Consider the following 26,755-nt stretch of genomic DNA (forward strand, 5'->3'; position numbering starts at 1 on the left):
ATAACACTTGCTGCTCTTGCAGGTTGAATACCCAGCACATTTAGTGGCTCACAACTGTCTTATTTTCCCAGTTCCAGGGGGTGTGATGCCCTCCTTTGGCCACTGCTGGATACCTGTGTGCCACGGAGCACATATAGACAAACAGGCACATACATGTACACAAATAAACATTTAAAAACTTTAACAACATTTTTATAAGACTGAATATTTGCATATGAGTGCCACATCCTCCCACTTATGGTAAATTTTCTCTAGATAATGTTCAATATAAAATAAAATATGCAAGCTGAGTAAATAACTGCTGTAACATATTGTTTTGGGAATGCGAGCATGCATGTTCACTAGTCACACAGTTTTATATATGAGGTTTGTTGTTATTGTTAGTTCTTTGGCTTTGTATTCTTGAGTCAGGGTCCTACTGTATAGAGCAGACTGTCCTAGAACCCAGGCAGGGGTTTGTCTCAGCCTCCGCTGAAAGCTGGGATTCCAAGTGTGCACCACCACACCTGGGTATTCTTCACATATTTTCACTGTGAGTATGCTTGAAGCTGTCAGTGCAAAAGGGTGGCTGTACTTCAAAACATTCAAAAACCAACAAGGGATAGATGACCTTAGAGATGACAAAGACACTGAGCCAAAGCTCTTAGCAATTTGGAAGATAAGTCTATTGTCACTGAACTGCTCAAGATCTGTTGCTTGTGTGTAAAATTGAGCGGATTCTATGATTTTCTTTTATTTCTACAAGTTGCAAAAATCTGTGGAGATTCTGGAAGAAAGTGGTATTGTGGGTATGAATGACTTAAAATCAGCCAGATAGTGGTGGCACATGCTTTTAATCTTGGTGCTTGGGAGGCAGAGGCAGGCAAATCTCTTGAGTTTCAGGCCAGCCTGGTCTACAGAGTGAGTTCTAGGACAGCCATGGCTACACAGAGAAACCCTGTCTCAAAAAACCAAACCAACCAACAAACAAAAATTATCATCAGACAAACACAATTATTATTTTGGAGTCTTGGGGTGAGAAAATATTTCTGTGGACCACAAGATTTATATATTACAAATTTATATATTTATATATAGAGATACATATTAAATTAAAAGTAAATAATTTAAATTGTAATTTTTTCTTTATATACTTTTGAATATTTGTGGTCTGATAAGTTATTTAAATACTGTGCGTTTCTTCAAAATGAAAACAATCAGATTCATCCCTTAATTATGTTCCTTTCAAATTCTAACTTAATGGAAGGGGAAAGAATTGAAGTTGTTAAATCAGTTCCAGGTAGTATGTGTTAATGTGATAAGCGACATAAAATAGATCCATCTTTTGAGTCTGTGAGACCAAACAGGTGTGCACTGGAGTCATCCATCGAGTGGGTGTAAACTCGTGAATTTTGTGTCTCTGAGGTTTTTGGTGAGTGTAGTGGCTTGGCGTGTGCGTGTTTCTCCCAGACAACAGGTTGTGTCAGCTCCTGGTCATCAGGCACAATTGTGGCCTTCCCTCCGAATGTGCCAGGTCCTACGGTGACTCACCCAAGCCTTCAGGTGTGTACAACACACACTCGTGTTCCGGCGCAGCAGCTGGAGTTATTTATTTATTTTGAGGGACGGATCCATTTCACACTCTGGGATAGGGGAGCTGCGAGGATGCTCCCTGCGCCTGCTCCTGGGCAGAGTACACTAGGGGGCCTCTCTGTTTCCCCAGGAGGCCCAGCTGGGGACTGTGCCAGAGCCAGGCCACCTTCCTTCCAGCTGGACCCTACATAAAGGTGTCAGATTCAAGTCCTCCGATAGGCCAATCTTCTAAAAGTGCGTTCAAGTTTCTATGGTGTTGGTTTTTTTTTTCCTCCCAGAAGGGGAGGGCAAGAGGAGCTTTTGCTGTACAAATTCTTTTCCTTGTATGTAGACGCTAAAAGGAAGCTTCGCACTGGGCATGTTCGGATGTGAATGGGTTTGCTGATAAGCAACAGCCTCCCGGAACCATAGACTTAAAATAGTCCTCCCACCACCTCCCCCCAGGAGCTGCAAATGGTATCTGCCAAACAGATGACAAAGTACCTTGGACTGAATCACACCGAGACAGCATTTTGAGCAGAACGCAGGCTAAACTCTTGTAATTACTGTTTATAGCTGGCCGGGGCTTCCTAAGAGAGGGCAAACACAAGAGGAAATAAGTTTCCTGAACCTTTCAGATGGCTGTGCACTAATTAAAGGCCAGCACCGGACGGGTAATTCTCAGACAGGCACCGAGTTGTTCCTGAGACCACAGTTCACCGCACGTTTTTTTTTCTGGAGGGAGCTAATAGATAATTGGGACATTTTTCCCCCTTTATTTTTCCTCCCATCTCCGTTTTGAACTCATGGCCTTGAACTCACAGTGAATTGAAGAAAGAAAGCTATGGATATGTCTGACCCCAATTTCTGGACTGTGCTCTCAAACTTTACTCTGCCTCATTTGAGGAGTGGGAACAGACTTCGGCGCACACAAAGGTAAAAAACGCGGGATCTTCCTCTGGAGTAGGGAAGGCTTTCTCTACCAGCTGGGAGCTGCCGGGTCCTCACCGCACCTGGCAGTTTGTTTGTTGGTGACAGTTTGAAAAGTTTGTACCTTCTTGGGGGAGGGGGAGAATGTCTCTGTTTCAGTGGTTCCTCTGCTCTGCGGGGCTTCCTGGGGTTTCGTGAGCACTCTGCTCAGAATTCTTTTGCAGTGTGGATAATCAGACCTTGCCTTGCAATGGGGCGCTTTGTCTCTGTCCATTTATCTACTTGTATTTTTATCATTTCATTCACTCAGACCTGGGCCTACTGGCATTCCATATAGAGAACCTCCTGGAGGCTCCCCTACGTCAGATATTCCATCCATCGATTTATAAGATGCCAATCTGTGTTGCAGAGATAACCCAGTGATCCTATTTCTCACTGACTGCTTTTAAAGAAGATCTGTACAACTTTAGCATTTTGACTTTTTATTGTTTTGTTGACATTTATTACTCAGATAGGGCTGGTCTTTCATTTGTACTATGTATTTGACAGAATGGCTGTAGGTGGGGTGGAGTTGGTTGGGAGTCGAGATGGGACTCCCTCTGCAAGTGAAAGGGAGGTCAGAGTGTGTTTGCAGATGGCTGGAGTGAGATTATGATTTAAAGAAGGCATGTCTCATCCCCATTTCCAGTAGCGTTGATGTTCTTTTAGAGGGTTACACCCCCGCCATTGTGTAAATACAGATTCTTTTTGAAAATCAAAATTTAGTTTGGCATATACGTGCGAACATGCTTGAAACGTCAAATAAACAGGATGCCGACTATCAGATTTGGAACTTTGCAATCTCTGTTCTCTGCTCTTTAGAGAAATACAAAAAAATAGCTTTTTTGGTGGAGCAATACCTGTAGCTATGGATAGTGTTAATACAGATATAAAGTGCTTCCAAAAGTTAGTCATGTTTCTTTTTGATTTTTTGTTTTTTGTTTTTTTGTTTTTCAAGACAGAGTTTCTCTGTAGCTTTGAAGCCTGTCCTGGCACTAGCTCTTGTAGACCAGGCTGGCCTCGAACTCACAGAGATCCGCCTGCCTCTGCCTCCCGAGTGCTGGGATTAAAGGCGTGCGCCACCACCGCCTGGTTCTTTTTGAATTTTTAAGGTATTTTTTGTAGCTTAGAGTACATACACACACATATATACATATAAACATCCACAAATCATATACATGCTGATATCTGTGTGTGCGAGAGAGAGAAAGAGAGAGAGAGAGAGAGAGAGAGAGATCTGGAAGATTTTAAGATCATATTAATGCAACTTGAACAATGCTGACATCCCTAAATCCCATTGGATTCTTCAGCTGTTTTGCTTGTTTTATGATATACCTGGGCTCTTTCACTGTGTCCTCCATGCCCCCAAATTTTCAACATAACAAGTAAAGTTGAGGAGAAATACAGAATCTCTGTGAATGGGCCATTGCGTGTTGCCATGCTAAACGCCACCTGTTCTGTTTGGTTAGAGCATTTTGTTTCCCGGGAGGGCAGTCCTGACTGTGCCACAGTTCCGCCCTCACCTGGAGCCAGATAAAGAGGCCCTGCCATTGTACCCGTGTGTCTGGTCCTGAAAAGCAGGTGGAACCTTTTTTCCTCGTCCCTGCCCACCTGTTGATGGTCCCATGGAAAGAGTCTGCTGCGTGAGGAATTCTCAGGCTGGACAGACCTGTGTCTTAGGACAGTATCTGGTCTAGCCTGCTCACTCCAATTAAGTCTGATGTAACCTGGGCCAGGAGAGTTGGGGAGAGCCGTTTTCACTCTCCAAGTCATGGACGTATGTCTTCAGTTCAGGAAAACAGAAAGATGGGTTCTGTTCTTCCTTTCTTGGAGTCTGGTGTTTGCAAATGTGCCCCGCAGACCACCTCAGCAGTCACCCATCTACTTACTGTCTATCAACAGGATAGCCTTGCTTTGTACTTACTGATCTAGCGTCCCTGATCCAGAATGCTTAGAAACAATGTATTTTTGATTTCAGGTATTCTTGGAGTTCGGAATATGTGTATAGATGTCACTGGTGGAACGTCTCTAATTAGAAACAACTCTAAAACCCAAAACGTAGGAACGTACTCAGTTTGTGATTTTCTGGCTGTTTGGACTTTGAGTTCTCAGATGAGGGAGCTCAGCTTGTCTGTAGACACGGAAGGTTGAAAGGGCAGAGACCCTCCTGTGGTGTGTGTGGCTGCGCAGGTCAGCTGTGTCTTTCCCCAAGCATGTGGGAAATGTGTGCATATTCCGTGACCTTCCCTTTCTGGGATGTCTCTTAATGGATCTAGATCCTGATTTTTCCAAGTCTCTCTCTCTGTACCTGGGAAGTCTGTCCTTTCCAAAGGATCTCTTTATTCCAAAGTGTGCTGTCTTTTCTACTGGGCTACTGACCTGTCTGCACACTAGCTGACTTGTGTGATAGATGCTACTTTTTCTGGTTCACATCGAACTTTGTTGTTACCTGTTAGGAAATACCAACTTCTAGGAGTGAAATTTAGCTCTAAGCCTGTCAGTGAGCGTCATAGAACTCATTGGGATAGGAACGATGTACCACTTAAACAGAAGATCGGATGCTTCTTCATTCACACCTTAAAAACCTGAGCTATGGCAGATGCTGTCACCATGCAGGCCATGGGTTTGCTTCGTCGCAGTTGTCCTGCTGGTCCAGCCTGGCACAACCTTGTTCATTTCTCCGTTCACACAGACTCGGTGTCCTGCCTGGCCTGAAACTCCCGGAGTTCCCGGGGAAAGGGGCACACAGATTGACTTTCACACATAGATATTTAGGATGGCACCGAAATCCTTGTACACCAAATGTAGTACAGCCATAGGAGGCATGGGTTGTCTGAGTATATGCAAACTAAGGACCAGAGTCCTTTGAAATGGTTTTCGTGTGGCTGTCTGTCCATACACCTTCCTTCTTTCCCCCACTTCCTCAAACCATCTCAATACCACTGTTCTGTTGCATGAGAGACACAGATCTGAACTTCATAGACAGGCTCTTCCTAGCTTCTCTGCTGAGAATGAAGTAAGTGCTGAATGCGACTTTAACTTCATTGATCTGTAGATATGCCTGCCATCCGTTGGGAATCTCTGACAATGGAAAGGAGCTGCGGGCATCCACGTCAGCACCTGTTAGAGTGCATTTTCTTTTCCCATTGGATTAAAAACTTGGTGAAGAGGAGGTCAAGTGTCCTGCAGCCATGTCTCCTCTGGGTCACATGTCTCCTCTGGGTTTCCTGGTTGGTCTTTGCTTGTCCTGAAATGCTCTAGAGGGCCTGGAGATGCTTGATTTCTTTTTCTTTCTTTCTTTCTTTCTTTCTTTCTTTCTTTCTTTCTTTCTTTCTTTCTTTCTTTCTTTCTTTCTTCTTTCCTTCCTTTTTTCCTTCCTTCTTTCTTCCTTCTTTCCTTCCTTTCTCCCACTCCTCTATTTCTCTCTCTCTCTCATTTGTTATTGTTTTTGCATTTTTTTTTTTGAGTCAGGGTTTCTCTGTGTAACAGTTCTGGCTGTCCTAGAACTCCCTTTGTAGACCTGGCTGGCCTTGAACTCATGGAGACCCACCTGTCTCTGCCTCCCAAGTGCTGGGATTAAAGGTCTGTGCTACCACTGGCGATTTTTAACTGTCAATTTCCCTAAATCTGGCATGTTGTCATTGGCTTAGGTGTTTTTCTCCAAACCCTAATGACAGTCCCTCCCCGGCCAAATCAAGAAAACCTTTCTCCAGGCCAACACACAGTCTAGTTCACTCTAAATCACATCAAGCAAACCTTCCAAATATATTTTCTGAGGATTCCAACTTGTAAGAACCAAGGAGTAAAAGAAGTTTTCTTGCTATTGTTTTGTTTTCCCCATTTTCTAAGTTTGCATTACTTAGGGTTGTTCCAAGCAGCAGGCACGCGCAAAGATTTTTTAACTGTCATAATTGTCAAAATAGATTGAATGTTTGTGAACACTGCCCCTTCCCTTCAGGAACATCTGTAGGATTTGGGGTTTTTCTGTTTGTTTTGGTCAAGTATATATGAGAACAATGGAAAATGGACTTTCGTTCTGCCCTGACATCCACGGTAAACTTGCACTCACCTCTCTGGTTGGAAGTCCAGGTGAGTCAACAGGTGTTGAGCACCTACTGCGTATCTGGGTGTGTGGCTCACGAGAGCTCAGCGCATGCTGTCTGTGAAACATGCAAAGAACATCCTTATAAACTAAGGCACAGTAAGTTGCAGACACACTGGGACAACATGAGACTTGGATCCAGGGAGCCGGGAGAGGAGGTTCTGAAAGATAAGCTGATATTTCGCGGATAGAAGAGTGCCCTCTCAGAGTGGGCAGAAATGCTGTTAACAAAGGCTTAGTGACTGTGGTGATGCAGAAACCAAGGAAGACTCATAGCTGAGTCTTGTTGGAGCAGAAAGAACCAGAATGTGAATGGACGTTGGAGCTACACTGAAAAGGCAAGGGTGAGGAGGGCGGATCTGAACTTAGTACACTTGAGTTTAACCCTGGACCCCGTGGTGCTGGGCAAGTGCATGCTCCTGAACTTGAGTTACTCCATCTTTGAAATAGGAAGAAGTAGCTTCCTTATTGGGTTATGTGTGCGAGTGTCATTACTGTTTCCTTCCGTCCCTAGCAGGGTCTGCTCTGCTGCCCTCTCCTCTCCTCTCAGCTCCAGCTTGGCTAATGAGCCTTTCATTTTCCTAATGCAATTACTGGTGAATGAAAACTCCAAGTAAATCATAGCTGTTGACATCACCACTGTCATGCCTGCCCGGGGATGAGTAGTCAGTGATGTGGCCGAGGAGAGCTGAGGGAGTGTAGAATCCAGTGGAGGAAGGGGGATGTCTGGAGGTTCTGCAGCACTCTGCTCAGTAAGCCGCTGCGTTTAGCCTCGCTGAAACATTTTTTTTCTAAGTTTAAAACAAAGAGAAGTGAAAGATACCATGAGAGTCTGTGAGCCGTTGGCTCTGAGGGGGCAAATGAGGGTTCCATGATGGCTCTGGCAAGTGTTTCTGGCTTGAGGGCCACGTGGGTGGCAGTCTGGAACCACCAAACCTGTGACAGTGGGGGATGGGAGAAGAGAAGGAGAACCTATACTTAGGGTTGCTCCTTCTATCCCATGGACAGTGGAAAACACATTTGGGGGATTTTGATTGTGTTCTAAGGACCACAGAGAATTTGTTCCTGCCTCCAATTCCGGCTGAGGCAAGGGGTGCGTTAGTGGGTAAAATAGGCACTGTGCCTCACCGTCACCAGTAAACAGATAGCTAAAAAAGCCATTGCCAAATTGAGGTCAGTGTTCCAACAGCTGTAAGCAAGAACTTAGAGAGAGAGAGAGAGAGAGAGAGAGAGAGAGAGAGACACTAACCTTGTGGGCGTGGAGTGGTGGCTGCTTTAAAAGCTTTGGCCAGGGAAGGTCTTTTGGGAAGGGAAGGTAATGTTTAAAGGGAGACAGAAGGCTGTGGGAAACATCTGGGGGCAACTGTCTGGGAACATCAAAGGCTCTGAAGCAGGACAAAACGAAAGTCCCCAGACAGGAGGTTGAAATTTAGGTATAGGGATGGTGTTACCTGGAAATCATCATTCATACCCCGGGAGGTGTAAATTAACATAATCTGAGGGAGGAACAGAGCCTCATTGAGGGCCTGAGCAGAGATGAGGCTGGGGACAGAAGAGATGACTTTCAAGGGGGAAATATCCCCTGAGGATGAAGGTGTCTGCATGTGTGTTATCCATGGCACGTGGGGTCCTCAGTACCCACAGCATCAGCAGCTGTCCCATGATGCTCAGAGCAGACATTTGACAAGCAGGAATGGGGTGAAGCCAGGAAATGCAGACGGGGTGGTGACCACTTTCTGTGGGCAGCTAGATCCAGTGGTCATTCATCATCATAGCACGTCTTAGATGTCCAGGCAGCCCAGCAGCCTTCTTGAATCACTTCCCCTGACTCACTGTTGCTCCCTCCATGGCTGCCTCATCCCCAGAACTGGCAATGACAGAAGTTTCCTTTTTTCTCTTCTCCCTGGAAGCTCAGGTTCCTCCCACAGCCTGTGAGTCTCCCCTTCCCGCCCCTGCTGACAGCTGGGGTTTCTCTTGAAAGCCTTGAGTCAACTGGGTGTGGTGGCCTCCTCAAGAGGATGAGGCAGGGGGATTGCTGCAAGTGTGAGGCGGGCTTGGTCTGTGTGGTGTCCCCAAATCCCCTCACTCTCTGGGAGCTCCCTCCTGAGCCCTGGCACTAGGCCTCCCCCCCTCCCACCCCTCCGCAGCTGGTTCCACAGGTGGCTGAAACCTGGCCCCTTGTGTAGCTCCTCCTTGCCTCTCCACGCCTGACCTGCAGGCTAGGCCCCTCCCTGAGTCCCTGGGCCCATTTCCCTCCCACTCCTTGCCTTGCCCAGGCCTGTTTCATAACAGCTTCCTTTCATCCCTAGGTCTTCCTGTTCTCCACTCTACCTTGCTATTGCTGCAGGCCTCGCCCTGCCATTCTCTCATCCACAGTGAGCTCCCACTTGGCTAATGTGCCCTGGAGCTGTCGTGTAGCCCCTCCCCTGTGCCACACCCTGCCCAACCTTTTCGATGAACACCCCAGCCAGGAAAGAGAGGGCGCCTCTCCAAGACCTTGGCATTTATGGTTCTTAATACCCTGTGCTGAGGGTTTAGGCTTCCTCATAGAACAGGGCGTTTTTTACTGACTCTGAGCTTCCCCTTAAAGTTGACCAGATCCTAGCAACCAGGAGACAAAGGCAGGTGGATCTCTATGGGCTCAAGGCTAGTCTGGCTTAGAACAGGAGCTCCCAGGTTGTCTGGGGGAGCCCTGCCTGGAACGGTCAGGTGAGGAGAGAGGAAGGCCAAGAGTGGGAGAGGAGCACCATTGGAGAGGGATGTGGAAAAGTGGACCAAGGAGGTTTCCAAAGAAACTTCTTGAAAACAAACCATGAGAATGTGAAGGTGTACTTTGAGGAGAGGTGTGAAGTCTCATCCTGTAACTGAATAGCACTGGATACTGTGTTTGGGCTTCTCTGTCTGGCTGTTTTATGCCTCAGGAGCCTGTGATAGGGAGGTAGTATATTCCTATATTAATACAGGCAGGTCAAAAGTGGGGATCAAATGTGTTAATCTTTTATGATTTTGCTTTGTTTTCTTTACAAACCCATCTTGGTATCAGGAGTTTGAATAGTATCTTTAAAGCAGGGGAGTCATAACTTTGAGATAGAGACTAAAAAGTTGATAGATATTGGCATCAAGAAATCCCGAGTCCCTGTGTGAGGATATCCATAGAGAAAAAGGCCTGGTGTTGCGCTGGTGCTGTATAACTCTGGGTAGTCGTCATCTTTGTATTGGTTAGAAAAGAAGTGGCTCATCTCTTAGGAAGATTCAGATTGGGAGTTTCTGAACTCCCTAGCGTGGTCCTGGGCACACCCAGCTCTAGTGTGAGCATGCACAAAGCTATTCTAACCTGACCTAGCTTCCCCGGATGTCATCCAGTCATTGGAATATGACATCATGACAACTGAATAATCTCTTTGAAAGGTAAGTAAGTAGAAGAGCCAAGATATTTAAGAACGGGCCCGGGGCTACCAGGATGAGAGTAGAATTGGGTGCATAGCCCCACCTGTTAAACCGCCACTCTCTGTCAGCAGAAACTGGCTATATATTAACATGTGGTTTTCATGGTACATGGGTACATTTTGTAACTAGAGAAATTTCTAAATAAAAGTTCCCACGGGCTGTGAATATTTGTAGTTCAGGTACTTTCTGTTTTCTTTCTTCTTTATCTGCCTGAAAAGTAGGGACAGCCCATCAACAACTTGCTGTAAATTCTAAAAATGTTGACCTTAATCCTTGTTATAGAATAGGAGGACCTGAGGGAGTTTTAGCTAGACTTAATGGCTATTGGGCATGCTTATTAGAGAAGGTAATTACACTGATGTCAAACTCAACAGTCATAAAGAAAAGAAGAACGTAGAGCAGACTTTAGGCTTTGATCAGCCTTGACGGATTTCTAGCAGTAGGCAGGGTTAATGTTTATCTCCTTTCTGAAGCATCCCATTGTTTGCTTTATCGTAGAACCCTTGGGGATTTCTCCATCCTGGTCCTGTTTTGGTCTTCAGTTTATTAGTGGCTGTGGTTTTGTTAGTGTAGTATCTTTCACCAACTGTGATGTCAGGTAAAACGCACATCTCAACATAAGAGCTCAACCTCCTCAGAGCTGAGCACCAGTTCCCCACAACTCTGGAGTTCCTAACCTGACACAGATGTTTATATTGCAAGTGTCTTTTGGAATAATGAAGTAGATTCCAGGCAAATCACGGGGGTGGGGACACTCACCTGATGGATCACATGGCTGAAGCCGCCTGTGGTCATGGGACTCGAGGGAGGAAAACTGAGCTCAGCAGGCCCATTTTTCACTGTGAGTTGTAGTAATATGGGGCGGCGGCAGGGCTGAGTCCCCAAAACCCCAGCCGCCTGCTCCGGCTCGGCTAGCTTATGCCCTGAAATAATTACACAGACACTGTATTCTTTTAAACACTGCTCTGGCCCATTTCTAATAATCTATGTAGCGCCCCTAGGTGCGCTTACCGGGAAGATTCTAGCCTAAGTCCATCCTGGGTCGGAGCTGGGGCATGGTGTGCGTCTTCCCTGGAGCAGGTAGCATGGCGTCTCTCCTGCGTCTGCTCCGGAGAGGAGAGCTGCGGAGTCTGACCTCACTTCCTCTTCCTCCCGGCATTCTGTTCTGTTTACTCCACCCACCTAAGGGTGGCCTATCCAATGGGCCTAGCAGTTTCTTTATTCTTAGCCAGTGAAATCAACAGATTGATATATGACACTCCCCCATCACTTCCCCTTTTTCTGTTTAAACAAAAAAGAAAGGCTTTAACTTTAACATAGTAAAATTACATATAACAAAACAGTTATCAAGTAAAAGTTACATCAGAAACATTTATACATATAACAAAATTGACCTTAAATCTCTATAAATAAAGCAAAATCTATACTAATGCAAATTATTCATATCTATATCATATCCCCCTTTAAATGTAAAAGAACGTTTATAAACCATATTTGGGAACATGGGCGCAGTTTTGTCTCTCCAAACTGCTTCCTGCTGAATGGGGGCGTCGTTAATTAGGTCTTTCTTGGTATAACCTGTGTGCTAGTTTCATCTCAGTTGGCAGTTGAGCAAAGCAATTTTCTGAAGATGTTCACAGCAACCCTTCAGGAGGACGTGGTCCATCATACCAAATCGGAATAGAAGAAATCCATAGAGTCTCATCCTCTGTGAAAACAAAAAAAGACTCTCTCCAAAGCATCATATCCTTAGACCCAAATTCTGAAATCATAATACCCTTATATCCATTCTGGTTTAGCTTGGCAGCCCATGTAATGAAATGTCTCTCTGTACTTAGCTCCTTCACAGTCAAAATTTTTAAAGAAAACACAATAATACAAAGAATCCAGACTCTCTGTGAATTTTTCATCTTTCGCGGCTTATATTTCTTTATTTCTTTTAATCTCTTAACTATCTGTACTCTGTCTCTTTAAAGACTTTACCTTTTTTTTTTTTTAAACCATTAACTTTATTCTCTATATTCTTTTTCTTCTCTGTCCCAAGCCTACGTACATTCATCCAACAGTGTGACTCATTCAGTGGTCTGAATCTGTCCTATTGTGAATCTGCAATTCTTTACTATCCAGGAGCACTTTTGATTTAAGCTGTGACATTCCTAGGTTAACTTTTTGCTTTTTGAGCATACATCTTTGACCTGGAATAACTCTGTAGACCAGGCTGTCTTTGAACTCTCAGAGATCCGCCTGTCTCTGCCTCCCAGGCATTGGGATTAAAGGTGTTTGCTACTACACCTTGAACTCACAGAGATCTGTTCGTCTCTGCCTTCTAGGCACTGGGATTAAAGGCGTGTGCTACCACACCTTGAAGTCACAGAAGTCTATCTCCCTCTGCCTCCCAAGTGTTGGGATTAAAGGTGTGTACACACAACAACTCTCTTCCTTTTTTTGTTTTTTTGCTTTAAGAACTTCAACTTTCAGCTTGCATATATTTTTAACACACTTTAAACCGTTCAGAAATTTTCTCTGTCTTTGAATCTCTCTTTACTGTATATCTCTCTTTTTCTGACCACAAGAGCCTTTAATTTACCAAGCAATATCAGTAGGACTAAAGGCGTGACTTTGACGGCTGGATCCTTAGCTTCCCAGCCTCATGGCTGAAGTACTGGCTGTAGCCATGTTTATAGCCACAACTGGCTTTTCAAGGTCCCTGCCAGCCAGCAAGCTACAACAGACAACACTCAAGTCCTCTCTCAGTAGCCGGCCCTCCTGCCTCAAACAGTCAGAGTTTGCCCTGGCAGGATGGCCCAGAAAGCCGGCATTTTTAAACGGCACAGCTTTTTTCCTGCTACGGCTGAAAACCGAAAAGCATGCGTTCAGCTTTTCATCAACACCCTTTAAGTGTTTTGTGGCAGGACCTCTTAATGAGCCGCAGGGTTTTGCAGCTAAAGCTGAGTCAGGAAGCCTCTTGGGGCTACCAGGTAGGAGCGGCACTCAGCACTTTAATTCTGAGACTGAGCACGCAGCACAGAAATTCTTTTCATCCAAGTTACATCCAAATCTGACACGCAGAGCACTGTGCAGTCTGAAAACACGTCTCTGTATGGCGGCAGGAATCCGCCATGCTCTTCCGCCTGCCTAAGCCTGATTCTGCCTTCTTCCCAGGAGCAGGAGGGGAGCTCTGAGTCATCGTCATGGTCTCAGAGCACTCTCCTTCCGATCCCAAGCGGGAACACAAACATAAAGCCAGAGTTTGCACTGGCAGCACAGCCCCAGGAAGCCACGCTTTGAAATGACACAGCGTTTTTTCTGCTGCTGTTGCCGAATCAGGAAATCTCTCTACATCACGCCACCAACAAACAGCAAAAATCTGTGTTAAACTCTCTCTCCCTTATTTTTAAGCCTTCTCAAGTTTTTTGTGGACTCAGTTAGCCACACGTCTGGGCGTCATTTGTAGTAATAGGGGGAGCGGCGGCTGGGCTGCGTCCCCAATACCCCAGCCGCCCGGCTCCGGCTCGGCTAGCTTATGCCCTGAAATAATTACACAGACACTGTATTCTTTTAAACACTGCTCTGGCCCATTTCTAATAATCTATGTAGCGCCCCTAGGTGCGCTTACCGGGAAGATTCTAGCCTAAGTCCATCCTGGGTCGGAGCTGGGGCATGGTGTGCGTCTTCCCTGGAGCAGGTAGCATGGCGTCTCTCCTGCGTCTGCTCCGGAGAGGAGAGCTGCGGAGTCTGACCTCACTTCCTCTTCCTCCCGGCATTCTGTTCTGTTTACTCCACCCACCTAAGGGTGGCCTATCCAATGGGCCTAGCAGTTTCTTTATTCTTAGCCAGTGAAATCAACAGATTGATATATGACACTCCCCCATCAGTGAGTACTGTAGAAGCTTGTTCGTTCCTGCTTCATTCAGCCTAATTTTAAATGTTACAGCACAGGTTGATGTCTCAGAATTGACTGTGACTCACAAAGATAGGATAGAATATTTTCTTATTTGCCAAACACAAATAGACTAAATTTTTGTAACTGTACTTCTTGCTTTATATCTGTTTTGTTATATGTAATGTTATTATGTTAAAGTTAGAACCTTCCTTTTTATTTAGACAGAAAAGGGGAGATGATGTGGGATTGTCCTCTGTATGCTGTGAATATGTTTTATTACCACTGGTTAATAAAGAAACTGCTTTGACCTATGGCAGCAAAAAAAAAAAAAAAAAAAGTCACTCTTGGAGGATTACCTACCCACCACTGACTTCCTTGGCTTTTAAATCTGAAGGAAGTCACTGTACCTAAACCTTACATAAAAACATGTATGTCCCATTCACATTCAACGTGTGTTTCTTGTAGAACACACTATGCTGGATTCTCTGTACATTGGAAATTACAGTTATTAAATGTTTGATTTTATAGATTCATGGCTAGGGAGAGTATGTTTGTCGTGGGAAAAGCTACCAACTGAGGAAAACTCTCTAGGAAATGCCAAATGAACCCTTTGTACTGTAGAACAATAGCCATTAAGTGGCTATTATGTAATGTTGTTTCCTAAGTCTGAGTTTGATGGCTTGTTGATCTTGGACCTTGAGAAAGAATTCCTGTAAAAGTATTACTTTGACTTGGCTAAATTCTAGACTTTTGATGCAAAAACCCAAAGGATCTTCCAAATAGGTTCCCTAGACCAAACACCAGGCACCTGAGTTAATGATAGACGGAGTCGATTTGATGTTTGCATGGGGATCCATTATCCATTTACCTCCCTTCATCCTAATGCCCAGCCACATAAACAGGTAACTCATTCACCCCAAGCGAGCTTTGCTGTACTTCTCTGGAGGGCAGGCAGGTGGCCAGTCACCTGCAAGTCACCTGCCTTGGCATTTTGAACAAATGGTTGTGCATTTACATTTCCTGTCTACGGTAGTTCCCTGAATGGGGAGAGAGCTCATTGTCTCCCATCGCCAGAGTGGCAGATGGGCATGGGGGGAAGTTCAGGCTGCTTTGGGTGGACGTTTGCATGGCAGATTCTGTGGGAGAAACTGGTGTGCTTATGAATCATAACGCTCCGTGTGTTTTGGGGGCTCTGTGTCTGGGGTTAGATGTTTAGGTCACGACTTTAGTAAGCACCAGCTGCCACATTTTTGGTGTGTACCATTACTCCTCAGTAGATGGAAGTTGGGCAAATTAGCCTTAGAAATCAAGACTTTTAAGCTCAGAAAACAATGTTGCTTTTCTTTTTTAAAATTTTGATTAATTTAGTATTTCGTTAGTTTAGTATGTGTGCATGCATGGGCATGTGTGTGTGTGTTTCTGAGTGGACATAGCAGAAGACAACTTTCGAGAGTCCCTTCTCTCCTTCCAATATGTGGGTCCCAGGGACTGATCTCAGATCTACAATGCTTTTTTTTTTTTTGTAACCTACTAAGCCATCTCTCCAGCCCAGTGGCACCTCCTTAAGAATTCAGGCCTAGATTGGAGACCTGCTCCCTTTAGCCCATTTCTTAGATCTGATCACTTTGATGCCAACTCCTACCAAGCAGGCTTTCTGGTTTTTTGACATTGTGAAGATTGTGTATCACTTAATACCTTCCTACAGGAGCTCCCTATGAGCAGTCTGGGGAGTTCTTCCCTGTTGAGAAATCCCCTTAAATATTAGTCTCCCATCCCGCATCACGCTTGGGGTAAACTGTGGGTTACAATACAGGTACTTAACTTGTTACCCATTCGTGTGATACCATAATTTTATGACATTCCTAGGCTCTAAGCACATTTGTGGAATGGGACCGAGGCTGGGAATCCATGAGGGAAAAGGGACTCTTGGCGCCGAGAGACAGTCAGAGGTATTGAATCTAAGCCAGAGTAAATATATGTGCCCTTTACACTTTCTTTCAGTTAGCAGAAATCACTTCTAAACACTTGCTCTGGCATTAAGGAAGCTCGTCATGACCTATTGTTCAGAGAGGTTGGAGTCCTGCAGTAAGCCAGTTCTTTAGTTCCCATGTGAGTGGCATACGCAGCCAGAAGCTGGAGAGACAGCCTGCGTTTGCAAACCTTCCGTTCTTATAGGTGTGTCCAGCAGGCAGTGGCTTGTAGCTGTTCCTTCAGCCACTTAACAGGTTTGGTTTCAAATCTATTTAATAGAGAAATATGGTTGGAGGGTATTCATGGCCCAGCATGAATGGACTTCAATGGGAAGTCCCAGGTGTGTATGCATCTTAAATGCTACGTTAATGTTGTTAGACTAAAGTGCTTTTGGATTTGCTGTTGCTTTGTTCTGTCTGTCTGCTCGTCACAGATGAGGATTGAAAGATGCACTAGGACTTAGATCAAGGAGGGCGGGAACCCCAGTCCCGAGGCTAGGTAACTCCTTTTGCTGCCTTACAAGCTCTAAACAGAAGCCAAGTGTTTGTAAACCGGGTCAGAAGACAGGGAAGCCAAGCTCGGGAGGAGTTACCTCGGAAACCTGGGAAGTTAATTACAGTTAAAAATACTTAGAGGGGGTGACTTATGAGTCATACATCTCTGTGTGACCCTTTTACTGCTCCGGGAGGTTGCAGATGAGCCTGAATCACCCTCTGAAACCTGATAACCTAATAACCTAATTGCACTGTTTGACTTCTGCGGACGGACGAGGCCCAGGGCTTGCCACATTGCCACAGTTTTTTGTTTCTGTCCCCAGAACTCGCAGTGCCTTTTTACATGACTAGGGTTGTGCTAACTCTCTGGGACGCAAAGATGGTGTATGCCACGCTCCTTTTAATTAAGTAGCCCAGTTCAGTGGGGTTACAAAGAAATGTAGACAAATAATTAGAGTGGTGTCCAATGACCAGCAGCCTCGGCTAAGGGGGAGGGGCAGGAAGAGTATCTGCCGAGGGCAGCTGATGGGAAAGGCACTACATCCTCACATGGTGCTGCAGAGGTGTCAGCGTCATAGCGACGATACAGATGACAAGTGGAGACTCAGAGAAGTGATGCAGTGGTCCTCACCTCTCACCAGTGTTAAGTGGTGAGTACTGGTGGGAGCTTGGTCACCCCAATTCCCGTGGAAGTGGGCTGCAGCAGTGGTCTAATTCGTGAAAGTAATGTTGGTGAAGCAAGGCTACGGTGTGTGAATTTTACGAAACAAGCAGCCGCTTGGTGATTTGGGAGATATTTGTGGCTCAGAGAGCTCCGATAATTTTGAACTTTGCTATAGAAATGCCACCTGCTGTCTGAGGGGAGGGAGGGAAAAACAGAAGTAGGGTTTACTTTGTTTTAAAATTGCCACCTGCTGCTTCTCCTTCCCATTAGTGGAAATTGTATATGTACGCTCCAGCAATTTCCCCGTCTTAACGCATCACGGCTTATAATGGTGTTTGAGTGGGCTTGTGCATTTCCAGGGAGGCCTCACTGAGGATGTGGCTCTGAACAGCTGCTGTTTTACAGCCTTTTCAGGGAGGAACTCCCCCACTGCACCCAGCCTTAGTTTCCCGAGTTTCCCCTCTGTTATAAAGGCCTGTGCATTCATATGAGCGTGGGTGTTCTGAACATATCTGAAATCCCTGCCAGTGGGATGGTGCATGTAGTTCGTGGCCTAGAACAGAAAAAAGTTCTTGCATCTTATTTGACAGTGCCAGGAGAATACCAGGAAAAAAGAAGATAATATGCTAAGCTAATTTCTTAAGAGGGCCATGGTTGATGATACTTAGTTTAATACTTTTCCTCTGAGAAAATCACTTTACTGAGAGATTGAAGAAGCAACTGCTTTGAAATGTATAAAACAACTTTATCAGAATAAACTATAAATAGTTTACAGCATACAGAAGACAGAAGTACTGTGTCCAAAATTCTCTAAACCATCAGAGCCCCTTCTCCCGGATTTGAGCCCTTATGAAGGAAGTACTGCCCCTTTCTAAAGACAGTAGGAGATCAGTCTCCCTTTGGGGGTACTGTTTAACTGCTAAAGGTGTTTTCGTGACTACTAACCTAAGTCCAAGACAGCTTCAGATGTCTTCACATAGGAGGTAGTGGTAGAGCCAACTTACTGTAGAGAAAGTTCAGACAGCAGCGTGTGTTTCATTTTGTCATCATGTTTATTAATATAGATAGTTTATAGATGGCCAAGTTTCCTTTGTAGATACTGTGTTAACTAAGTTCTAACAGTTAACAGTCACTAATTCCAAAAGGAATATACAGAATATTTCTGTTCCTTCAACAAGCTTCAGATATTTTAATGGTCTGATCATATTAATATAGGATCAGAAGGATATTTTATTTTGCCCCTGTACCCTTTTTGTTTCAACGAAGATCTTTATTAAACTTAGAGTTGCTCAGCCTTGTGCTGTGGCTCATGCCTAGAATCCCAGCACTCAAGGCTAAAGCAGAAAAATTGAAAGACTGTGACTAGCCTGGGCTACCTAGTGAGTTCCAGGACCCTGTCTCTGAAACAGTAACAACAACAATAGTTTCTCCCAAAAGTCCTTTCCTCCTGTTTCCAGGTTGCATCCACAGTACCCTGCTACATTTATCATCATTTTAAACTTAATTGTTATGGGAAAATAACAACATATGATTGTTATTGCGTGGTTGATAATGTCAAATGAAGTAGCAGGAAGATGCACAATAGTGAGATGTTTGAAAGAAAAGTGTAATCATGGATTTGTGTGGTTCATATTAATATTTAATAGCCCCTCTGATGCTAGCATAGATGAAGTTACTAGAAACCTATAGATAACTAGTTTGGCAAGTAGAAAATGGTTAAAAATAATTTGGGGTTGTTATTTGGGGTGGAAACAGGACCAGAAAGGAGAAATTTTACTTAGACTATGTGCGTGTGCAGGGCTGGGGGTTTGGAGCATGGATTGTGGGTATTGGTAAGTTCTGAAAGCATGGAATCTGTGTAGAAAGAAGAGTGAACAAACATGCATCTTACGAAGGATGGACTTTGAAGGGCCATATTTGCTTTGTGAACAACCAAGGCTTTCCAATGTTTTACTGTATTTAAAGTTCAGGGAAGTTTGTGTAGCACTGAAGTGTTAACTTGACAAGAATGAGGAAGATAAAATCACCCTAAGGAGAAAAATTGCCCCCAAAGCCAATGCTCGGATAAAAGCAGATTTAAAACCGTGCAGGTTTTGTTTTTCTCTGTGACTATTTGCATAAATGATTTCACATATCATAAATGAGTATCTTTTTCTACCGCCTGTTTTATTATCTGCTTCCCCCTTTTGAGATTCTTTCTAAATACCTAGATTTACAACGGTTCAATTTATAGAAAATTTAAGAAATAGCTGTGAAAGATTTTGGGAACCAGGGTTGGTGGTCACTGATGTAATCCCAGCTCACTGGGAGGCTAAGGCTTGAGGATTACAAGTTCAGTGTCTGCATGGGCTATAGAGTGAGTTCAAGATCAACTGGATGGACTTAGTGAGGCCTTAGGTCCAACTAAAAAGTCAAAATATGGCTGGGGTATTGCTTCACGGCAGATGATTGCCTCGGCATATGCAAAATCCTGGGTTCAATCACAGGTTCTGAGAAACCAAACCAAAACAAAATGGTATCAAGGAAAAGAAAGGGGGACAGTCCTGGGTATGTCTACAGCCTCTGTCTTGGTACCCAGCTGTGTTGTGGTGGCTGTCATGCAGCTGTATAAGGTCTCACATCTTAGGTCGTACTCTCTTCTTCTCGCCCTTTGGTCTCGAGAAGCGCCCATTTTCATAAGATTACTAATGCTGGCTCCAGTTCCATCTGCCGCCTCCCCACAGGCTTAAATGTTAAATTTCAAGATCTCAACTTTATCCTTTATGCATGTGAGCAGGCTTGCCAGGTGGCAGGCCAATTAATATACTTTTTTAAGTTGCAGAAATGTTTCTTCTTCATAGGGGAACAATGAATCCATCTGTTACACCTCTTTCTTTTCCCTTCTTCCTTGGTGGGAAAAAATCATTTAATTTTCAGAAATAAACTATGCAACTGTAATTGATATTTTTTTGTTTGTTTGTTTTAAAAGGACTATAGTTTTAATCATGGAAACCTCTTTTGAACTGTTTCTTCCATGGTATGTTTTAAAATTTATAGACAGACATATAAGTTCATATAGGCAATTACTTTTTTTTTAAGCTGAGTGTATTGCATTTTATATTAAAAATGAGCCGGCCAAGAACATAGAGTTGACACCCTCCCCTACTGTAAGATGAGAAAACTAATGTTTAGCCACCAAAGCAAGTGACAGAGATGGACTTGAACCTTGCTGGCAGGTTTCAGGTAGCACATCCATGGTGAAAGCCAAATCTTTAATCCCTCAAGGAGTGAAGGAAAAGGGGGAGGAACAGGTTAAGGTTCACTCATAGATGTCGTCCATTTTGTTTTCCCTCGAGCTCCAGGCACTAACCTCTGCCTGTGGAGCTCACAGTTTCTTTTGGCTCAGGAGTAGAAGTTCCGAGCAGTGGGTAATGCTTGCTTCTTTGCTTGTCTGCCTTTCCTCCCATCGGTCACGGAGTGCAAAGACCAAATGCCATATTCTTTCTTAACACATCTGTATGGTTCAGTCCACGGGACAGGTAAAGATCAGTGGGTAAAGTTCACAAAATTTGAGAGTGTTAAAACTCCAAGGAGCTGACCACATTTTAAGTTTGCCATCATCTGCACAGGTTGACAAAGAATTTGATGCCTTTCCCCTAGAATGTAAGAGCATAGTAATGAATATTCCAGAAACTTGGGAGGAAGTTTTGCCTATCACCCCACCCCTCTGTATTTTTATCTGTATTTCTTTTCTCTTTTTACATTTACTTGGGGTGTGTGTGTGCACGTGTGTGCTTGCATGCCCACGGGCCCATGTAGCATGAGGCAGAGGTGTGGAGGTCAGGGACAGCTGCCAGGGGTCAGTTTGCTCCTTCTACCTTGTGGGCTCTGGTGATTGGACTCAGGTTGTCAGGTGCGGCTGCAAGCACCTTTGCCTGCCGAGCCATCTGACCACAACACACATCGGCACTTTTTTTGTTTGTTTGTTTGTTTTCATTTTTTTGAGACAGGTTTCCCTGTGTAACAGCCATAGCTGTTGTCCTGGAACTAGCTCTGTAGACCAGGCTGGCCTCGAACTCACAGAGCTCTGCTTGCCTCTACCTCCTGACCGCTGGGTTTAAAGGTGTATGCGACCACTGGCCAGCTCATCAGCACTTTTTGTGTCCTTTCTTTTTCCATAACAGGTGGGCTCTGCTCAGGTAGTGTTACCTGGAATGGATTTTGAGTTGGCGTCCTTGTCACCCTACAGCCAACCCTTTTTCATCTGGAGTCAGCTAAAGAGGCCTTGATTTTAGAGTAGCAAGCCTTGAGAACTTGGGTTTGGACAGACCTCTGTTGGAACCTGACTCCATGTTGTCTTAGGCACATGACCATGGCAGGTCACCTCACCTCTGAGGAAAACAACATTTTCTGGACCTTAGACAAAACAGATTGTGAAGCCTCTAGGCAGGAGCAGGCAAGCTCCAACTTGCATGCCTGATGTGGTTTGTAGATTATGTTTATTAAAATGCAGATTCAGCCATTTGCTTAGGGTTGCCTGTGGTTGCCTCGGCTACAGAGCAGAAACACTTAGTGTGGACCTTTTCTGAAACCTTAGCACACTGCTCGCCTAGGACATGTCTCACAGATTTACGCCCTCAGTAGACAAATGTTTCCTCCTCTTCCCATCGCCTGTCATGAGTTCCATCCTCTGTAGCAAGTTCCATTCTATTTAGCCACTCAGTTCAGAAGAAAGGAAGCTGAGGCAGGGCCTTCCCCAGGAACCCTCCCAGAACACCATGACCTTTCTAGAATAGAGCTGGACGGAGCCTGAGCCACTACACAAGACAGAAATGGAAGAGCATGCAGCTCCATGTCTCCCCTACACCGCTAATAGCATGCCATGACTTGAACTGGCTGCCATGCTTGCTATAGAGTGGAGGTTTTGCTAATCCATGTGTAAATGCCAGCAGGTAGTGTAGATTGCAATGTTAGTTGAGATTATTTCTCTTTGTAGATGACTAAATGTATCTAATTTCTCTTCCTTCAAAGGCTTTTAAGCCTACCCCACCTAAAAACTGAAATTTTCTCATCTGTGAACACATTATAGTCTTTAGAAATTACAAAGACTGTCTTTCACAAAAGACTTTGAGCAGTGTAACGACGGAGCTCCTGAAGCGACTGAGACAAGTAATAGAGTTCTCAAAGGAACAATAAGGGCTTTTCCTGTGCTTGTTTTGTTTTGCCTTTTAAGCACAGTGAACTCAGAATTCCTCAGCAGATTTAATTAGGGACACCCTCGTGTCTAGTAGAAAACTCAGGCTGGGAATAGAGCATGGTGGAATGTGCTGGAAGAGAGTTGTGATTGATCACTGTCTCCCCCATGAAGCCAAGGAAAGATGAGGGGCTCTGGAGCTGCTGAGGCTGTTGTGATCGCAATATGCTTTTTTTCTGTGTTTTTTATTTTTTAGCTTTGGAATAGCTGGTGAGATGGCTCAGTGCTTGACATAATAGCCCAATAACCTGAGCTCAATCCCCAGAACCCACATAAAGGTGGTAAAAGGAAGCTGTCTTCAGGGGTTGTTCTCCAGTCTCCGAATGCATGCATGGCACATGCACCCTACACCTGTCTGTCTGTCTCTCTGTCTCCGTCTCTCTCTCTGTCTCTCTCTCTCTCTCTCTCTCTCTCTCTCTCTCTCTCTGTCTCTCTCTCTCTCTCTCTGTCTCTCTCTGTCTCTGTCTCTCTCTCATACACACACACACACACACACACACACACACACAATAATTTTGTCTTTAAGGATTTGGAGGGCATTGAGGAGGTGTAGCTCCCTAGACAGCGATTGTAGACCGCTTGTTGAGATCCAGGCCAGTCAGAGAACCTGTCTCAAACCACACAAAAGGTGGTCTGCACCTGAATAATGACACCCGAGGTCTTCTGGCCTTCATATGCACGTGTACCCTCACCTGTGAGTGCAAACACACACGCACCAATCATGGGATGATGGGTTTTCAGAAACAGAACATGTCGTGTGCCGTGAGCACATGCCACCAAGCACTTGTGGAGGTCAGAGGACAATTTATAGCCGGGCTTTATGGAACACAACTTTAATCCCAGCACTCAGGAGGAAGACGTAGGTGGGCTTCTCTGAGTTTAAGACCACATTGGTCTACATAGTAAGTTCCAGGCCATCTAGAGTCACATAGTGAGACCTCTATTAAAACAGAACAAAAACAAAAAAGAAAGAGGAAAAAAGAAGAAAAGTGAGAATGATTTGTGGGAGTTGGTTCTCTTCTTCCACCCTGTGGGTCTCAGGGATCCAACAGGTCATCTTGCTTGGAAGTGAGTGCCTTTGCCCTCTGAGCCATCACAATGATTTTTGCTCAATCTTTTAACATGAACTTGTGCCTTCAAATACTGTGAAGATGTGATAAGATCATGACCTTAAAATCTGTTGAGTCTCTGCCACCCACCGCGTTCACTGCCTTCCTCCAGTGTATTCCAGTATCTCTGTGCTTCTGGGAGATCAGCTCCCTGTTCGCATCTACCCCAGTGCCTTTCCGTACCACGTATGTTTATCTGAATTTTCATCTGATCATGCATGTCTCGAGGTGCCTGTCGTCTTTGTGCCAGCCAAGAGCCTGGCACATAATAGACACTTAATAAAGCTTTATTGACTGAAACACGCCTGGGTGAACATACTCAGGCACATCGCCTTTTCTGTCTTTTGGGCTGTTTCCTTAGGATAAATTCCCAGAATAGAGATTTCTAGGCCAGAGTGACGCGAACATGTTTATGAATCTTAATACATAGCGCCAAGGAGTTTTTATGTCTACTTGAGGTGCTTCCAAGTTTGTGATTCTCATCCTGCAGTGATGCACTATTGCTAGGTTGGCAGTCTGGTGTCCCATATTTTCTCAAGTGAAAAGTGACAGTAGGTCTGTCGTCGCCAAATTCAAGTCTGGAATGAACACTGCATATGCTTTAAGATAAAGCCCTTCTATAAAATGTAAATTCCTCCTGTAGAATTGAAGGCATAGAGGGAAGTGGTTAGCCAAGGCAAGGGATTAGATAAAAGATATTGTCTTAGGGACCCCCCCCCCACAGAATTTCGCTGCTGCTCTGAACGATTCTCAGACTGCAATCAATATTTGAATGATGCAATTGCGCATGTATTTTTAATTTTCTTTTCTCTCTTAACACATTTAATGTTCAAATATGAAACATTACTAAATGCAAATTGCTGTTAATGCCCACTCCAAAGTCTGCTTTTTATCAAAGTTCGGAACTGTTTGTCTAATGTATAATGCATTTCTATCTTCAATTGATCTGATTTGTGTGTGTGAAATAAGATTGAGCCTCCATGCTGAGACCTTGGGAAACACTTAGCTTTTTCTTTTTCTTTTGGAGGGGGAGGGGGAGTTGATAGTTTCGCTTCCCTCATCTCTTAGTATGTGGCAGCCTCATAAATTACTCACAATGAATAGCCATAGCCATCTCTTGGTGCAAGTGTGTTATTGAGAAATACAGTTATTCAGATGACTGAGGTCGCCGTGTAGCTTTGGTGGGATCTAAGCGGACCAGAGTGGAGCACTGTTGCGCTAAAACTATGCGCTGGAGGTTTAAGATCATGTTGGATAAAGAGGCTCAACAAATATTCTGAAGAATTACAACATATAATTGCTCTAAGTTATATATTCTCTGCCAGCTGCTTGAATCCAGTCTCAAGGTTAAAATTTAAATTCCTGGTAAGAAAGCCATATAAAGGAGTTAGCAAATGCTTGCTAGACTTGGCTGTAGCTTTCCGGTAATTCTTTTTCTCCTTTTGGAAAACTCAACACTGTGGGCCATACCTGGCTAAGTATGTCTGGGAGACTCTTTGAGAAGCCAGACAGTAACATGCTAACACATGCCTACACTTTGGGCGTCCCAATCTGTCACCTGTGAGAATTCTGCAAGCTATGGAATCAGTTTTTCTGTCTCTGTCCCTCGAGGACATGACAGACCTCAGTGGCGGCTGGAGAATCAATATGAAGACACATCTCCATGAATCCTGAGCGTTCTGTCACCTCAGCATGGCCAAGTGCTTCTTCTCAGTATGTACTGCAAGGGAAAGAGAGGGATCATGGGACAGGAATGGATGCTCCTAACCCAGCCTTCTAATAATGCATCTGAGAGACTGGGTTATTTACAAATGTATGGGAGTATGGGAGATTGCTGGGTTGCAGGAAGCTGCTTCATGTCCGCCCTCATCCCGGTTTACTTTTCTAGTCACTGCCTAGCTTGGTGTGGAACGTGTTCTCCTCTTCCTACAGCTGAGCTCCAGAACGGCTCCCATCTTTTAAAACAGAAACCCCAAACTTATTTAATAACGCCCTCTTCCACTCCCTCTCAGCACCTACCTTTTCTGCACCCATTGGGTACGTCGGGTGGAATCATTCAGTATTTGTCTTTGGGTGGCTGGCAGTTTTTTTTACATTGCCATCAAGGTTCGTTCATGCTGTAGCATGTGTGTCAGCGCGCCTGTTGAAGATTGCATAATAATTCGTTGCACGAGTATTTGCCCCAGTTTGGTGACTTAGCACCCCTGCACAGGTAGTTGGGTTCATTCCACCTTCGACTATGATGAACAGTGTACTTCTGTGAACATGAGTCTGCAAATAGCTCTACAGGATTCTGTTTTCAATGTCTTGGGGTGTGCACCCAGTAGATGATTGCTGGAGAATAGGAAGATTCTGTTTGTGACTTTTGAAGAACCTCTGTGCCATTTTGAATCATAGCCATCTTGCACTTCCACCAATGGTACAGGAGAGTTCCCGTCTCTCCAAATCACCACCAGCATCTATTGTTTATTTTTTATTTCTTTTTTTAAATGGTAGCCATTACTGAGTGTATAATTCATTCAAGAGTTTTAATTTTCATATGAACGTGTTGTCTTTCTTAGCTCCCTGTGGCAAATGAAAAAAAGTTTTGAGTACATTTTCTAGAAAGGATTGTAGAATCTTAAAATACTACTCAGTGACATTCCTTTACTATTTTGAGATCGTCGGGAGTAATTCTCTTTGATGGAAAATAAGTGAACTGGGTTTCTGTTTCTCAGATTTTAATTCCGTGGTGCATGTGTCCTTACCACAGCTTGTTTGGGGAGCCTTGAAAGAAGGTGGTTCCTGTTGCATGTGTGTGTGTGTGTGTGTGTGTGTGTGAGAGAGAGAGAGAGAGAGAGAGAGAGAGAGAGAGAGAGAGAGAGAGAGAGAGAGAGCGCAAATAGAAAAGAAACAGGCATCCATGAATCCTCAGATTGAGACTGAATGTGAGACCCGTCTCCTCCCATTTTATATTCCTCTCTAGTGCTGGTCTAAAAGCATGCACAAGCACTGCCTGGCCTCTATGGCTAACTAGTGTGGCCCTTGGAATTGAAGGTGTATGCAACCACTGCCGGCCTGTATGGCTGATTAGTGTAGCTGCTTTGTACTGATCTTCTGGCAAGCTTTATTTATTAAAACACAAATAATATACCACTATCATAAGTGGATATTATTTTCCATGTATGTACAGCAGCCATAGCATATGAAAACATGCATGATTTATCTTGGTGACAAGAACATACTGCTCCCAACACAGGGGGCTTAATAAGCATTTGTAAGTGGAGGAAATGTCATGATTCAGTTAGTTTCATTTTGGTTTATAACAGTAGAGTTTTTAATGTGTTTACTTT

At 44.4% G+C, this 26,755-nt stretch overlaps 1 protein-coding gene across 10 annotated transcripts in view; it reads left to right on the forward strand.

Annotated features, from left to right (window-relative positions):
• Mast4 (microtubule associated serine/threonine kinase family member 4) overlaps positions 1-26,755 on the forward strand; it is a 582,086-nt gene that overhangs the window by 412,205 nt on the left and 143,126 nt on the right. For 2 of the 10 annotated variants that reach the window (XM_075976166.1, XM_075976168.1), the window contains exon 1: positions 2,286-2,487. The exons of 6 other annotated variants lie outside the window; for them this stretch is intronic. In XM_075976166.1, coding sequence (XP_075832281.1) covers positions 2,396-2,487 — 92 coding nt within the window. In that variant the 5' untranslated portion in view covers positions 2,286-2,395. Of the gene's footprint in view, positions 1-2,285; positions 2,488-16,080; positions 16,264-26,755 lie in introns of those variants that run through there. 2 more of the 10 variants (XM_075976171.1, XM_075976167.1) reach the window with 2 other exon arrangements.

The sequence above is a fragment of the Microtus pennsylvanicus genome, chromosome 6, assembly GCF_037038515.1.
Source record: "Microtus pennsylvanicus isolate mMicPen1 chromosome 6, mMicPen1.hap1, whole genome shotgun sequence".
In the NCBI taxonomy this organism is placed as follows: domain Eukaryota; kingdom Metazoa; phylum Chordata; class Mammalia; order Rodentia; family Cricetidae; genus Microtus; species Microtus pennsylvanicus.